Source organism: Neovison vison, chromosome 12 (assembly GCF_020171115.1).
Source record: "Neovison vison isolate M4711 chromosome 12, ASM_NN_V1, whole genome shotgun sequence".
Classification (NCBI taxonomy): Eukaryota; Metazoa; Chordata; class Mammalia; order Carnivora; family Mustelidae; genus Neogale; species Neogale vison.
The window spans coordinates 6,035,322-6,052,253 of record NC_058102.1 but is presented as its reverse complement, the minus strand read 5'-3'; the positions used below and the strand labels follow the sequence as shown (position 1 = coordinate 6,052,253).

Sequence of the window (16,932 nt, the reverse complement as noted above, 5' to 3'; positions counted from 1 at the left end):
CTCATCACTGTAAACAAGATACGACAGGACAACAATGTTAGAAGGTCTTTGTACAGAATCCATAGATAGGTATGAACAAAAAGCAAGGCTGTTCCGTATTCAACAAAAGCCTGCTCCACACTAACTGCAAAGGGATGTGGACATTTTTTAACAGCTGTAGGTAAAGTACCCCGTACAACCTGGGAAGGTAGGAAGGAAAGAGGCTTCAGATTCACCGAAGTTCTTTCATGCTGTCCTTCTGTGTCCTCATTTCTACGCCTCTTGTGTTGCTTACCCTTTTAAATGGCCGAATTTTTTTGTTGTTGTTAATTTTTAAAAAGATTTTATGTATTTATTTGACAGACAGAGATCACAAGCAGGCATGGGGGGAGGGGGTAGCAGGCTCCCCACTGAGCTGGGAGCCTGATGTGGGGCTCGATCCCAGGACCCTGAGACCATGACCTGAGCCAAAGGCAGAGGCTGAACCCACTGAGCCACCCAGGCGCCCCTAGAATGTTATTTTTAAGGCAATAGCCACCTCATACTCACTTGCTCGCTCTCTTTCACAAATAAAATAAAACAAAACAAAACAAAATAAAATACAAAACCCTGCATGAATTAGCTTCACTAATGGCTGCCAAACGCAGGAATTTTTCGTTAAGTAAAATATTGAAATAGATTTTAGAAATCAGAAGGCATCTCACCAAATAAACATGAAAAAGTTATCGCATAATGAAAAAATTTAAATGGCCTTTTATCCATTAACCACAATTAATCTAGACATTTCCTTGTGGACAAGCCCGGGAACGGCTGTTTGGAACCTGCCTGACTGCTCCACAGAAGGCCATGGGAGATGTCGCTTTCCTACGCTCCCATCATAAAACAGGTAGATGTGGTTGTGGCGCCGTTTCCCTGTCTTGGACGCAGCTGACCGTCTATCCTCTTGTTCATGCTCTATTTAAGCCCGTCCCTGCACCCCCCTTTACCCCCAGCCTACTGCAGGGAGGACCGGATTCCATTCACCTTCTACAAGCCCAAGAAGGACTTAACAGTGAACTTGAGAAGAGACAGAGCTGGAGGGAGAGGAGCCACGTGGTGAGGCACAGCTGCCCTGGGGGCCCAGGCACAGAGTTGGTCAAGCCCCAGGAGGCGGTGGGCTGGGGCCAGTCCCATTACCTCGGCCTGCTCCAAGAGGCAGCTGGTCATTTCCGTGGATATCTAACCCACTTTCCCTTGCTGGTTGGCAAAAGCAACAGTTCATAAATTTTTCCCTTTGTAAAATTACTGACTTGAAATTATACTTTAAAAAAAAAAACAACAACACCAAATCTCCATTTAAATAAACATTCCACCCAAGCCAAACTGTTAATCTGTTAATGCCTGGAGGGCAGGCCAGGGAGCACAGGAGTACGTGTGGGTGTTTGTGTGTGTGTCTGGCAGGTGGGGAGAAGAAGAGAAAGGAATTCAGAGGAAGGACTTTTCACTTCTCACTTTATAAACTTTGGGGCTGCTTGGATTTTTTTTTTTCCCACGGAGCTAGTGTTTGTAACTGTCTTAACCAATAAAAAATGTCCGAAGAGCAAACATCTGCCTTCTCAAAACAAAAACACGAGCCTTATCATCCTTGACTTGCTCTTGCCCATCTCCTAGACTGCTGCCCTCCAGCTCCACAGGACTTTTTAACAACCGTTTCTGAATCATTTATAAACATCGTGATTCATAGTTATATTTATCTGACTTTTTAAAAGCTAGTCATTATGTTGCGGGAGTCCAAGCCTGCTGTCCTGGCCCATTAGGCTTCCGGTTGGTCCTTGACTCACCAGGTCAGTCCTTCCCTCACCCGGGAACACGTCAGATTTCCTGGAATGGTTTAAACTGGAGGTGTGCTTTGGGGGTCAGGCAAAAGGAGGGCCACATTACCATGGGCGGGACTTGGCAGAGAGGAAGAAGGGAAGAACAAAGGAAGCCAGCCAATTATATATGATTATATATTGTCTTGCGTTCAACCAAACCGGGGCTGGACAGGGGTAGGGGTTAGGATATTAAAAAAAAACTTGCGGGTGTCTGGGTGGCTCAGTGGGTTAAGGCCTCTGCCTTCGGCTTAGGTTGTGGTCCTCGGGCACAGCATCAGGCTCTGCTCAGCAGGAGCCTGCTTCCTCCTCTCTCTCTGCCTGCTTCTTTGCCTACTTGTGATCGCCGTCTGACAAATAAATAAATAAAATCTTTAAAAAAAAAAAAAGAAAAGAAAAAAAAAAAGAAACTTGCCTTGGCAAGTAAATACCTCAACATTAAAAAAAAAGGGGCGCCTGGGTGGCTCAGTGGGTTAAGCCGCTGCCTTCGGCTCAGGTCATGATCTCAGGGTCCTGGGATCGAGTCCCGCGTCGGGCTCCCTGCCTTCCCTTCCTTTCTCTCTGCCTGCCTCTCTGCCTGCTTGTGATCTCTCGCTGTCAAATAAATAAATAAAATCTTAAAAAAAAAAAGACAAGAATAGGGTAGTGTATTTAAAATATTCTGGGACCAGCATCTCTAAGAAAAAAGAAAAGACAAGACATGGATAGATACTCTGAAACCAGGAAGAACACACAAAAGACCTCTCTCTTCTAATTAATTACTTATGGAGTTATATAGCCATAAAGCTATAAATATTTAGTCCATCATGCCTCTATGGACTGATTTCTGAAAAAAGAACTCATGAAAGTACAACAGGAAAGGGTTTGTTTTTTTTTTAAAGTTAATATATTAAAAAAGAAAATTAAGCTATTATTTTTACTACACAGTTTTTATGCCATCATATAAAATATCTCATCACAAATTATAACTGGTTTTATCTTATAGGAACTTAAGCTCTTTTTAAAAAAGATTTTATTTATTTCTTTAAAGATTTTATTTTATTTATTTGACAGAGAGAGAGAGAGACAGCAAGACTCAAGCACAGAGAGTGGGAAGCAGGTCTCCTGATGAGCAGAGGGCCCGATGTAGGGCTCGATCCCAGGACCTGGGCTCATGACCTGAGCCGAAGGCAGACACTTGACCCACTGAGCCACCGAGTGAGCCACCCGGGTGGCCCTGGCGCTAGTGCTCTTCACAGTAATCACACTGTGTGACTATTCCTTAAGCCAGGACATAAAATACAACTGCTCCCCACAATTCCAAAGAGCCTGCCTGCCTCACTGGTTTGCTCCCTGGAAAAAGAAGCGGCAGAGGAACAGGCAAACTGGTTGCAGGGGGTCAGCAACAACGGGAGCTGGGCCAGGGCTGCTCGGGGGTGCCCTGCGGCATGTGGCCTGGCCAAGGCCCATGGGCGCTAAAGCACAGGCCTTGCTGGGTTTCCAAATCCTGAGGCTCCCTAGGGATCCTTTTATTATTTCGATTTATTTTACTTCACACAAGGGCACCTTGGCCCCCTGTGGGGCTGTGTCCAAGGGGACATGCACCAAAGCCCCATGGAGGCTGCTACCAGACCAGGTAGTAAATACGGTCTTGCCAGAAGCAGCCACCGCAGCCCAGCTCTGCAGACAGAAAAAGAAGGACTTTTCTTTATAAGCCTCTGAAATGGCCACTAAGATTCATACAAAAATCACTCACCAAGGCCTTGTGAGGCCAGGGACCCCGGGAGCCGGGCTGTAGGACCGCACTGGACATACGCCCAGGCTGTAAGGAGGGCATCTCCCCCCTAACATCAGCTCCGCTCCTGATGGGGCGTGGGGGGACCCGTGGCCCCCGGTCCCCTTCTATCACAAGCTTGTCAGTGAGACTCTCTGAGCTGCTGGCTATCAGAAGGTGATAAAGGGAGAAGATGACCGTCTCGAATCCTCCATCGTGACTCTGTCGTCAGCACTGCAGCCTGAGGTCCCTGACACAGCTCCACAGAACAGTCACTGAACGGAAAAGAATTCATTTTCCCTGTTCGTCTGATTATGAAGATTTAACTCTCTATAACTCATAGCTAGCCTCTCCTTCTACTTGATGTCAAAGCAAATAGGAAGGAAAAAGCGGGAAAAGACCTGTGAAACCAGGGTCCCTCCCACCCCTGAGAGAAGACACATTTACCGAATAAAACTCAGATGAACGCCGAGGGACCGGTGCGACCCCGAGCAGTCGATGCAGAGAAACACCCCGTAGGTCACGCTTGCCCAGCTGGGGTTCTTGGCACCACAGTCAAAACACACCTGAAAGAAAATTTCAAAATTCAGTTATTAATTCCTACTAGCCAAAAGGGGGATCTCACAGGATACAATATAGGGTTTAGCTTGAAAGTGACTTGACCTTTACACTTTTAAATCGGTTATTACAAAATTATCTCCCCTAGGGGCGCCTGGGTGGCTAAGTCGGTTGAGTGTCTGTCTTCCGCTCAGGTCATGATCCCAGTGTCCTGGGATCGAGCCCTGCATCGGGCTCCCTGCTCGCTCGGGGTGGGGGGTGGGGTGGGGCTGCTTCTCCTTCTCCCTCTCACCTGCTTCCCTGCTCATGCTCTCTTTCTCTCAAATAAATAAAATCTTTTAAAAAAAAGTCTCAACTACAGGGGCGCCTGGGTGGCTCAATGGGTTAAGCCTCTGCCTTCGGCTCAGGTCATGATCTCAGGGTCCTGGGATGGAGCCCCGCATCAGGCTCTCTGCTCGGCAGGGAGCCTGCTTCTCCCTCTCTCTGCCTGCCCCTGCCTACTTGTGATTTCTCTGTGAAATAAATAAATAAAATCTTGAAAAAAAAAATCTCAACTACATTTTTCTCAACCTTAACTTTCACTTCTTTTATTATCATATTGTGTATCATTGTATTATATTAATTAAGCGCCAACAGGGCTCCTAGCAGGCTCTCGCACACTAGCCAGGATGTCCCCCTGCTGGGAAGGCTCAAGACCTTGTGGCCCTCCAGATGGTGGCAGCGGTCATGCATGCACCTTCTGCCCCAGCCAGACAGCCGGCAGGTCACTTGTGCAGGGTGGTCTGTGACCAATAATAAGACAGATGTGCCAATAGGTCATTTCTTTTTTTCTTTTTTTCTTATCATACACCAGTAGGTCATTTCTGAGGTTATGAAAGATGTTCTGGTGCCCTCTCTGCCTCTTGCTCGCTCTCTCCCGGGGACCTCTGGCTCTGGGGGAAGCTGGCCCCGTGTCTGCGGGACTCGCGAGCCGCCCAGTGGACAGCCTCCAGCGGTGAGGAACCGAGGCCACGAGTCCAACAGCCAGTGAGGCGCGGAGGCCGGCTGAGCGCCGCAGGAGTGAGCCTGGGAGCAGGAGCGGCAGGCCTCAGAGAGGGCAGCCCTGGCCGCCAGCTTGACGGCAACATCATGGGACCCAGCGGCTTCCTTCCTCAACACTGACTGAAGTCAAACATTCTTCTTCGGAGAGCATCTGGCAACAGGAGCATAAAATGACTAAAACATATAGTTTGTCCTGGAAATCAACATTTAGATTTAATTGAAGTCAGAAAATTCCACTAATAAGAGAGTATTTCCTTTTTTTCCAGAAAAAGAGCCCCGTATTTTATTTTGTTTTATTTTATTTATTTGACACAGAGAGAGATAGAGCGAGAGAGGCAACACAGCAGGGGGAGTGGGAGAGGGAGAAGCAGGCTCCCCACAGAATGGGAAGCCCAATGCAGGGCTTGATCCCAGAACCCTGGGATCATGACCCGAGCCAAAGGCAGATGCATAACAACGGAGCCACCCAGGTGCCCCAAGAGCCCCATATTTAAATACACTTTACAGACAGAGCCACCTATAAAAAGCTTGTTCCAACTCTAGTTATAAAGAAAGATCTGGCTTCTGGCCCCTTGAGGGCAACGCCAAAGTGCAAACATGAGCCGATTGTCCAAAGCCCCTCACTGTGACGGGCTCGCATTAAGCATAAGAGACAACAGCCATGGAAGGTGCCAATCCCTTCCCTTCGGTATTTATCGATCACCTGCTGTATGCCAGACGCCAGGGCAGGCACTGAGCTACTCAGGACTATCTGGCCTCACCGAGTCCACAAATACTTGCTGAGTCTCTACCCCTGCCAGGCCGTGTGCTGGCCTTTCTGGAGCTCACTGCGCCGTGGGAGGGGAGGACACAGAAAGGAGGACGCCCTATGCACGTAGAGCAAGGTATCCTCTTCCATGGAACACCAAACAGTGTCATCAACTCTGCACATGTGCTGTCCCTCGGCAAGAGGGACTCACTCAACTAACAGTTGTGTGCTTACTACCAAGTAAGTAAGGAAAAGAAAAGCCTCTGCTTAACAATTTGCTCTGCCTAATGACGAGAGTAGAGAGAGAGAAACAGCAGCTAATGCTGAGTGTGTCCCCGTCAGGCATTGCTACTGACCCACCGAACCATCATAACGTCCCTCTAAGGAGGTATGATGCCTGCCCCCATCGAGGCCAGCTTCTGGGCATGCGTGTGACCTGTGCAGCTGCCCGGGGCCCCACACTTAGAAAAGCCCCTACTTGCTTAATGCTCCACGGTCTCATCTGGACCTTCTCAACGCTTTTTAAACAAGGGCCCTGCATTTTCAGCTCGCACACTTTGTATTCTCTGCAAATTCTGTAGTGCAGTTCTCCACCCCATTTTAGAAAAAACGAAGGACTTGGGAAGTTAAGCATCACCGCTGAAAAGTGGTATGTTGGGGACGAGACCCCAGCCGGCGAGCCCCAGAGCTCAATCTTCCCCCATCACCACATGGCCTCTCACAAGGCTTGGCTGGCTCCATCTCCCGCACCCTACACTTGCAGCTCCCCAAGGGCAGGAGCAGAGCCGGTCTCCCTCTGCACCGTGCCCAGCAGACTACAGCTGCTCAACGGATGCTTGCTGACAGAGTTACTCAAGCGATCAAGCAATAAAACGAAGGAACACATAGAGACCAGGAAGGATATCTCAAACTAGAACATTCTGGGTCTTCTGGGTTAAAACCTTGGTCCAGAGTAAACACTCATCACTCATGAGATGAAGAACCCAGATAACAGAGTCTAAAAGTAAACCCAGTTGTTTCTCTTGAAGTTCCTTCCCTCCCTATCTTACAGCAGTCTTTTGTAGCCCCTTCTGGAAAAGGCTTCCTGTTCCCCAAACTCTTCCATATTTTAAAGCTAGTTTTCATCTCTGCTTAGGTAATGGTTTCTTACTTACAGTCAGATGAAAATTCTTAGTCAAGAAATGAAGCACACTGTGGAGCATTAGTGGAAAATATCTTTGCCCCATGCTTTTGTTAATCCTATTACGGAATATAAAATTTTCCAGAGGGGTGCTGTTTGTCATAAAGATTGTAACAAAAAAATGGCTGACGTTGAAGATTAACACGTGTGGGTACTGTTCTAAGTGCTTCTCTTGGATTTTCTAATTTAATCCTCCAAATAACACTGAGTTAGATCCTGCTCAAGCCTCCCAGGGGAGGAAAGAAGGTACAAAGTAGTCAAGTAACCTGCCCAAGGTAACATACTCACCCCTCACAAGCCTCTTAGAAAAGTGTCATAAGGACAACTTCTTATTTAAAAAGAGGACACCTTCCCTTTGATGAATTCAAAGGTTCTGAGATAAAGCTGACAAAAAATAGAACCTCTACACTCCTAACAGCAGATCCTAATCTCGTCTAGCTATACAGCAACCACTCCCTATAAACCCGTTAATCTAAACGTGCACATCAAGAAAACAGCAAAGAAATTAGCACTAGAGAGTTCCTGAAGACTTTCCTCCTGACTTTCTCACACTCATCAGGCATCACCTCCAATAAACTCTTTCCTTGCTCACTCCTCTTAAGTCTGTAAAAATATGGGCTCCTTTCCACCAAGCCTTAAGGACATCTAGATTTCATAGAACTCAGGATCTTTCTATGCCGTGATGTCATGACTCATGACCATGATCATTAACAGCTGTTCACTTTGGAGGTGACAGTGGGGACCAGAGGAGCTCCTGTCATGGGAGGGGAAGGGAGAGTCCACACTGACACACTGACAGCCCTTTGCACTCTCCAGGTTCCAACCTGGCCTGTGATCCTTGGTGGAGGGTGTCACTTTAGCCCGATGTGTCATCACAACATCTCCAGCCAGTTGTGGAGAAAAGTTGTGTAAGTCACAGAGGAGAAAACCACCTCTGGAGATAAAGAAAAAAAAAAAAAAAAGGAAGACCCCATCTTCACAAGAGACCCAAAGGGAAGATAGAGAAGAGTCTGCGGGGGGGCCTTCTTAGCAAAAGAAAAGAGCTGGAAGCCATTGCAGAGACTTAGTTGCTCCATCAGACAGGGAAACTGAGGCTGCCATCAAAGAGCGCAGGAGACCAACCAGGCTCCAACAGGCACCCCAGAGGAACTTCGGAGGTCAGCTCCAGCATGCGGAGTCGAGCTTTCCCAAGCGCCCAGAGCTGCCAGCTGGAGTTTCAGGGCCGGTGCGTGCTTCCCAGCTGGTCACAGGTGGCCTGCGCTGTCGCCCCGCTCACAGGAGCCCCTGGGTATGCACTCGTCCTCTGGGGGGGAGGGTCCCCGAGCCCGCCTCCAGCTCTCTCAGGAACTCACGGGGTCCACCCTGCCACCCCCCAAAAGCCGCCCCCGTGTGTGCTTGTCCGCCCGGTGTCAGGAACCAAAAATGTGTGCCCCGGCCCCCGGGGGCCCCAGATGCTGTCGCCTCCCGCTCCCAGGACCCCCAGGTGCCCGCCCCGCCCGGGACCCCCGTGTATGCCCCGTTCCCCACTCCTCGCTGAGGCTGGGGGCGGCGCGCGGCCCAGACCCAGGCGAGGCCCAGGCGCCGCGGCCGCAAGTGCGACGTGTCACAGGCAGGGCCGGCTCCTCCTCCCGCGGCCGCGGCCACTGCCGCAGCGGGGGCCGCCCGCGGGGTTCGGCACGGATGTCCAGCAAGCCTGAACACGCCCGGGGGCCGTTACCTTGTTGGTGGGCACCGAGCGGAGGCGCTTGAAGATGGTCAGTATGTCCTGCTTGCTGGGGTCCCCCATGGTCACCAGAGAAACGAGGCGCAGCCGGCCCGGCCAACCGGGAAGGGCCGAACAGGAGCGGTTGCCGCCTCCCGCAGATAGACGGCGGCCGAGGGGGCGGGGCTGCGCGTGACGGAAAGACCCCGCCCCTCCAGGCCCCCGCCCCCGCCCCCGCCCCGCCCACAACCGGAGCTCACGAGCCGCACTCTTCTCGCGGCCCTCGCTCAGGGGCGCCGCTGGCTCCGCCCGCTGGAGGCCCCGCCCCGGCGCTGCCCGCGCGTGCGCAGAACCGTCGCGCTCGTTCTCCCGAGGGCGGCTCGCGGTTTGGGGGGCATCTGTGCGGGGCTGAAGCCGGGGCTTGGCTCCCGGGCCGGACTCGCCACCCCTTGGGCTGGTCGATGTCCACTTTTACCGACGGAGTCCTTGCTTGGCCGAGGTCTTCTCACCTCGTCCTCGTGCCCCGTGAGGGCGCAGAACCAGTCGCTGCAGGTGGCAGAAGAGGAAAGGTGAGGGGAAGGACCCAGCGCTCCGGACGCCCGATTTTCACTGGTCGCCTTTTGTTTCGTTTTGTTGTTTTGTTTGCATTGAGCCGAAGCCGAGCCCTGGGTGGGACGTTTTCACCGCCCGAAGTCGCTGTGTGGGTATCAGATCGGCGAGAGAGAGCGGTTCTCTGGAGCTCGGTCCGAGCTGGTGGATGCGGACCGGAAGGCGGCGGGACTTCCCCAGCTCCCGGGCTGCGGGACCTGTGGCTGGCGTTGCAGAAGGGTTCAGACTCGCGGAGAAAGTGCCTGTCCTACGGCCGTGGGCGCAGAGCCGCTGGCCGCCTGGGGTTGGCTGGTGCCGTGCGAGGAGAGCGGGTTTACCTTGGCTCCAGGCCCGATTCAGCCGACTGCGTCCTGGCTCTGTGACCTTGGTCAAGTCATTGCTCCGCTCCCAAACCTGGCTTGCTTGTCTGTGCAATGGGGCTAGAGATAAAGGATCCTTGCCAAGCAGCCTGTGGGAGCAGCTTCCCCGCGGGAGCCCCAGAAAAGTCTTTGTGCCTTTCTGCTTTTAGAAGCTGGGACTGCCCCTTCAGCGTGTCCGGTTAGATGCCCTCCGGAGAAGTCGGAGGTTTGCAGGGATGTGGGCGCCGATAAACACAGGCTGGAACTTTTCCAAGGAGGGGAAGTGTAATGCCTAACAACAGTAAGTTACTTTTGCAGTCTGCTGTGATCGAAAGTTCTTCCTTCCATCAAGTCAAAATACATAGTCTTGTACTCTGTGCCCCGTCATACTGATGCAGACTGGCCTGTCCAGGACCCAGAGGGAGTCCCTCAGGACCAGCCAGGAGGGTCTTTGGTTTTGTGCAGGAGAGAAATCAAATGCGAGCTGAGAGGAAGTGAGAGGATAGTTTATTAACTAGTGTATCTGATAGAGCGTGGCGAACCGAGTGTCTGGGAGACTCCGGAAGGAAAGGAGAAAGTCCTTTGCTCGGGGTTGGGGTTTTTATTGAAGATCGCGGTCTGGTGTACATGTCTCAGGTATCCCAGAACGGGTCAAAACAAGGACAAGTGCGCAGAACAGATGGGATAAGCTACAAAACCGTAACATTTCTTTTTCTTTTTTCCTTTTTTTTTTTTTTTTAAAAGATTTTATTTATTTATTTGACAGAGAGAGAGATCACAAGTAGGCAGAGAGGCAGGCAGAGAGAGAGGAAGAGAAGCAGGCTCCCCACTGAGCAGAGAGTCCGATGTGAGGCTCGATCCCATGACCCTGAGATCATGACCCAAGCCCAAGGCAGAGGCGTAACCCACTGAGCCACTCAGCTGCCCTATCCTAGGGTTTCTTAAGCCTATCTGATGGGTAAAGTTGCAAATCGACCAAGTAAACCGAATTCTGAAGGGAAACGAGATTCCCCAAAGTTGGATGGAACAAAGGAACTCCTTCCCCTTGGGTAAAGCTTAGGAGAAAGGTGGCAAGAGGAAATAAGTTAAAAATTTTAATGAATTCGTAAGGGCCAAGTGTGTGCTGGCATGTCCTTTTGAAATAGCTTGAGCTTATCCCGTCTGTTCTCGTCATCATGTGGGGACGGTGATGCTCTTTGTAGCTTCCCACATTCGAAGCCTAAGCCACACATCCTTCTTGAATGCACACTACGTACCAGGCATGTTCCAGGTGCTGGGGACAGGAGCAGACAAAACAGATCTGAGCTCGGTACATTCACATTCAGTTGAAGGGAGGAAATAGATAGTATTACATATGGTAGTATTAGGTGGTAGTAAGGCCTCCGAAGAACACTTAAGCAGCCGAGAGATGAGCTTGAGGCCTCAGATACAAAGAGAGGTTATATTCCACAAGCTCTTTTCCATAAGTTTCCACCAGAAATCTTCATAAGAAAGATGGAGGCAAGGTGACTTGAGAGAAACCCCTTGGGGAGTTGGGCATCCAACTGTTGGGGGAAGAGGCACAAAACCTCACCCACATCCCTTCTGGAAAACAAGCAGCAAATGCACTGTCCCCCAGGGTTCAGGAAAAGATGCATTCCTGCCTGGGGAGGAGTAGAAACAAAACCCAGGTAATACCAAATCTGAAAGAGAATGAGAACTTCTCCTACAAAAGAGGACAGGAAAAAAAAATTTCACTGCTCCAGATTTCAGAATAATAGCACAGAAGCAGCGGTGAGGCAGGTCCAGACTGCTGTATACTGTCCTCTCTTTTAGGAAGACCTCCTGATGTGCCTCTGGCCCCGTGAAACAGCGTTTAGTCCGTTTAGTTCATTCAGTAAAATAGGGACTTGCTGAAACGCAGACGGCACTCTCAGGAAAAACTAGACTTTTCTGGACAGTCATATGATGAATCACAAAGTGCAAATAGGCACAGATCTTGTCCCTTGTCCCTGGAGGATGCCAGTGAACTTCAGTTAGTGCAGAAGAGAAGACGCGGGGACGCTATCCCTTATGCCGTTTCTTACAGGTCAGGTACGTTTGACCATGAACAGATGGGAGGGCCTGGGTGGCTCAGTCGGTCAAGCGTCTGCCTTCAGCTCAGGTCATGATCCTGGAGTACCGGGAGTCTGTTTCTCCCTCGGCCCCCCACCCTGCTTGTGCTCTCTCTCCCTGGCTCGCTCGCTCTCAAATAAATAAATAATCTTAAAAAAGAAAAAGGAAAAGGAAAATGTGTGAAATTATGAGCACCACTATCTGATTTCCACAAACCCCTTTACTGCTGAGGCAGTATACACTTAGAGATTCACAAATGCCCCATTTTAGACTGTAAAATATTTAAATAAAGACGCTTGTGATGGAGTTGATGTTATTGATTTTTTAAAAATGTACATTGATGCCATTACTTCCATTAATGGGATCAAGGATTTGGGGTAATAATTGCTCATTGCTGTAATATTTGCAATATTAAAATACTAGCAAAAATAATTGCAAAAGGAAATGAAAACTTACATTTTATACAAAAACATGTACCTGGATGTTCATAACAAAGGTGTTTGTAATCATTAAAACCCAGAAACTGAAAGATCCCCCTGGGGCTCCAAGCACCCCGGAATGGACCCCTTCTCAGGAGGAGACCCCCGGGCCCAAAAACCGAGCCGAGTCCACTGGTCAGATGCAAACAGCACGAGGTTTATTGAGTAGACGCAGGTACCTGCGGGCGATCAAGTCTTAGGAGGACTCGCGCGCCAGTCCTTTGTTCAGGGCCTTTTTATGGGGTTTGGGGAAGCGAAAGCATACGTACAGAAGCAGAAGCATGGTTACAAAGTTTTCATTGGCTGGTTTGAATGTAAAGGCATACTTGGTGTTTGTAGATTGGCTAGTTCAAATGTAAAGGCATACTTGGCGCGCGGGAACACCCCTGATTGGTTCGCTCAGCATCCTTCATTTGCATAGTGGGAAGTTACTTTCATTGGTCGTTAACAAAAGGGAATCAAACAGTATTGGCTAGACTTCAATCCTTCATTAGCATGTAGACTGACCATCGGCATTGGCCAGACTCCAATCCCTTATTAGCATGTAGACTGACCATCGGCATTGGCCAGACCACAATCCCTTATTAGCATGTTGCCTACGTGACTAGGGGGACGTGGCTAACCTTTCAACATTCCTTGTAGTATCTTATCACTTTTGCAACAGGGGAGGATTGTTTAAGGGAGTGGGAGAAGGGGGTGTTGGCTAAGCAAAGAGAAGGGGGAAAGGAAGGGAAAGGGAGGGAGAAACCCTTTTCAAGACAACCCAAATATCCTTCAACTGGATTAGCAAACATGGTGAATTCAATACCCAGAGACCATCTACGGTAAGAAGGAGCAGACGACTGCGTGAAACCACGTGGGTGAATTTCAAATTAATTATGTGACCCAAAAGAAGGGAAGACAAAGGCTGCGTACCGTATGATTCCATTCCCAGGACATTATGGAAAAGGCAAAACTATAGAAACATAGAACAGATTAGCAGTTTCCCAGGGTCAAGGATATAAGGAAAGGTTGAATTACGGAGAAGCCAGGACATACTTGGGCAGCGATGGGACGGTTCTACTTCTTGATTGTGGTGGTGGCTGCACGGCAACGTGTTTGTCAAAACTTGACTGTAGGGGCGCCTGGGTGGCTCAGTGGGTTGAGCCTCTGCCTTCCGCTCAGGTCATGATCTCAGGGTCCTGGGATCGAGCCCTAAATCGGGCTCTCCGCTTGGTGGTGTAAGGGACCCATTTAGAAACTGTCCCTGCTCCCCTTCCCCCAGGGGATTTACAGGTAACAAAGCCCAGATACAAAGGTGGGTCAGGCCAGGTGGAGACCTCCGATCAGTGGGGGGGGGATGCATACTGTCTCCCTGGTTACCAAGGAGTATGGGCCCCGCCCTTTGGGCGCCAATCCAAGTCAAGGTGTAATAGGCTGGTTCAAATGTCTCCTAGGGTAAATTGTAACTCAGTTGGTCACCTAGCATCACTGTGGAGTTCCCTGTGTGTGTTACAATCTCATTGGCCACCTGTGCGTGGCCAGGCCCGACCGCATGGCCTTTGCCCTTAAAAGCTAGCCTGTGAAACAGAGGAGGGTCGCCCTCTCTTGTAAGAGTTGTGGCCCCTAACGTTCGGTTAGATTCTTGATGCTTGGTGCAAAATAAAGCTTTGCTTGACCTTTGCTTTGTATCAGTCTTGCTCCTTTAATCACGAACCCATTATTGGAGTATAACAGGTGGGGAGCCTGCTTCCCGCCCCGAACCCTCTGCCTGCCTCTCTGCCTACTTGTGATCTATGTCTGTCAAATAAGTAAATAAAATCTTTTTAAAAAATGACTGTACACTAAATAGGGTGCATTTTACTGTATGTAAATTATATCTAAAAAATGAAAAAAGAAACGGGAAACAAACGCTCAGGGATATGGGACTTGGGACCCACGGAATATCCTGCCCCGTTAAACATTCTATTTTTTAGTTAAGCATATTTAGGGACGTGAGAAAATGCCCGTGAAATGGTAAAGAAGCAGGGTTCCACACCACATTTACAGTAGGAGCCCAGTTCTGCAAAACACACACATCGATGACAACCGCAAGAGAATACTTGCCCTACACCTGAGTACGGTTGGGAAAAAAGGCTAGAAAAAGTAACCCAGAGTATCAGCTGTGTTGCCCCTGGACATCCGGACCATGCGGGCTTTGTTTTTCAGAATACTTCTGCTTAGTTTCCAAATTTTCATCTCAACCTTTGTTCCCTTTACAATTAAGTGAAAACTATTAACATTGTTATTGGAAAATGCTCGGGAGGGGCAGGAGAGGCCAGGCTGTCTTGACCTTGACCGGTTGACCTGGAGGTGTTCCGGTGAGCGGTGCAGGGTGGCTTACAGTCAGCTTTGTTTGCCTTGCTGACTGACTGTCGCCTGGCTCAGGGCTGTTTGTCTTGTCACCTCCCCGCGGGCCACACGGGGCCACACTGCGCCTGCCCATCAGTTATCCTTTGCTCCAAGAGAGCCCCATGAGTTATGCGGTTCATCTGTTCCTCCGTCCCTTACCTTGTTCATTTCCTAGTCCTTCCCACAAAGGATTTGAACATGTCTGAAACCGTAAAATCTGAATTTCATCGGATGGGCCGAAATGGATTTCATTTTATCTTTTCCATCTAGCTCCAGGAGCACCAAAGAGAGGAGGTCTGGGACTAGAGGTGACGGCCGGGTCCCCAAACCGAGGAGTTTGCTGTTCAGTGGGAGGGACAGGCGTGCGCCCAGACCGTGCCGTTGCTGCCGAGGAGGACCCTTCAGGGCTGGTGGCTCCCTAGTGGGGACCTCCGGTCCTGGCAGGTGTCACTGACCGAGCATAGACCACTGCGGACATCCTTGCCCTCGCAGTCCAACGGCACAGCCTAGTGGGCAGGGCCTGTACTGCACGCCCTGCGTCTGAATGCGCGCTCGGCCGCCTGGCGGCTGTCACGTCTTGGCCAAGTTACCTAACCTCTCTGTGCGTCACGCGCCTTGCCTATAAAACTGGGAGTGATAACATTTACCTGTTCATGGGGCCGCTGTGAGAATCCAGAAAGTTAATAAACATTGAAGGGTTTAGGACAGGGTCTGGCACATCTGAAATAACAAATGTTAACTGCCCTTGTTCCCATTTTATCAGTGAGCAAACCGAGGCTTGGAGAGATTAAGTATTTCCGTCAGGCCCACGCTGCTCATTAAGGTCACACAGTTGGAGTCCAGTCTGAGCGCAGGGAACAGGACCTCACAGTCCATGCTTTCAACCATCAACTTCATTTTTACACCTTTGTAAGACTCTTGAGTTTCAGAGAAGAAAAACTTCTTCTGTCAGATTCTGCTGTGGAAACCCCTGCTTCCCTGCATAGTTTCATACATGAGTCTGTGGCTTGGAGGCGTTTGTGCCGGGTGACTGGTTGGGGGAGGATTTGGAGTCTCCGAGGTTAGCCCTTGGGGTTAGACTACCTCCATACCACCGTTTCCCAGATCTGTGTTTTATCAAGCACTCTCACACTCCAGGCCGCGCAGAATCATGAAAGAGAAAAGGTAGGACCCACGTCCCCCTCCTCCAGATGAGGAAACCGAGGGTCAGGGAGAGGGAGGGGCTTACCTGAGGACAGGCAGCTCATCGGTGACACGGGGGCCCATCTGACCCTGGTGGGACACCGCTCTCTCTGCCACCTGCTGCCACAGCACCTTCCCTGCCCCTTGCCCGGGAATCATAGGAACGGCCAGGGGGGATGTCCCATTGGCCTGTGTCCCTTGCTTCCTGGGCTCTCTTTGGACATACGTTCCCCACCTCCTTGGGCCAGACCGTGGGCAATCAGTCTCTAGGTGCCCCGGACCCAGTTCCTGTGTCCCAGAGCTGGGTGGGGAGCATCTGCTTCTATGAACACGTCGAGAGCACAGGGAATTGCTGGTACTTTGGGTACCAGCTCGTTCTTGCTCTTTGGACGAGCGGCTCTCAAAGTGTGGTCCTGGGTCAGCGTCACCCGGGACTTGTTAGACATGCAAACTCTCAACTTCATCCCCCGCGTCATGAGGCAGAAACTCTAGAACGTGGTCCAGCAAGCTGGGTTGTAACAAGTCCTCCAGGGGTACAGGAGCTTTTGGAGTTAGGCGCAGGAGTTGAAACCCCAGCCCTGCCCCTAACTTGCTGTACGCCCTCATGCAAGTCACTCAACTTCTCGGATTTGTTTTCTCATCTGCGAAATGGCGTTCACACATAGTGAGGAGGGTTATATGACCCTTTGCAGAGAAAGGTGCTTAGCCCTGCACCTGGCATGTGGCTGATAAATGTTAAGCCCAAGGCTGCATGAAAAGGGCAGGGGGAGAAACTGCCTGTCCTCTGTCAGCCTGGTTCCTCTAAGTCTGTGCTTGGCAGTGGCCCCGCCTGGTGGAGGATGACCTTGAACCTCAACAAGAGGCCTGCCAGATTCGGCTTGACCCAGGCCTGTCCTCCCGTGGGGAGTGGAGTGCCTCCATCCCAGCCGCAGATTTCTCTACCGGTGCTCCACATGTGTCCACCAGGTGCTATGGCCTGGGCCCTGCAGAGGGGTCCCCCTGCCACCGCAGAGACCACAGAGCTCCAGCCCAGAAGTCACTGCCTGCCC

The 16,932-nt window shown here is 50.5% G+C and overlaps 1 protein-coding gene across 1 annotated transcript in view; it reads right to left on the bottom strand.

The window, feature by feature from the left end:
* Positions 1 to 8,971, bottom strand: part of ARFGAP3 (ADP ribosylation factor GTPase activating protein 3) — a 46,401-nt gene extending 37,430 nt beyond the window's left edge. The window contains exons 1-2 of the mRNA XM_044226709.1: positions 8,827 to 8,971; positions 4,030 to 4,148 (exon numbers count right to left, since the gene is read on the bottom strand). Of these exons, the coding sequence (XP_044082644.1) occupies positions 4,030 to 4,148; positions 8,827 to 8,895 (188 nt within the window). The 5' untranslated portion in view covers positions 8,896 to 8,971. The remainder of the gene's footprint in view (positions 1 to 4,029; positions 4,149 to 8,826) is intronic.
* Positions 8,972 to 16,932: the final 7,961 nt, after the last annotated feature.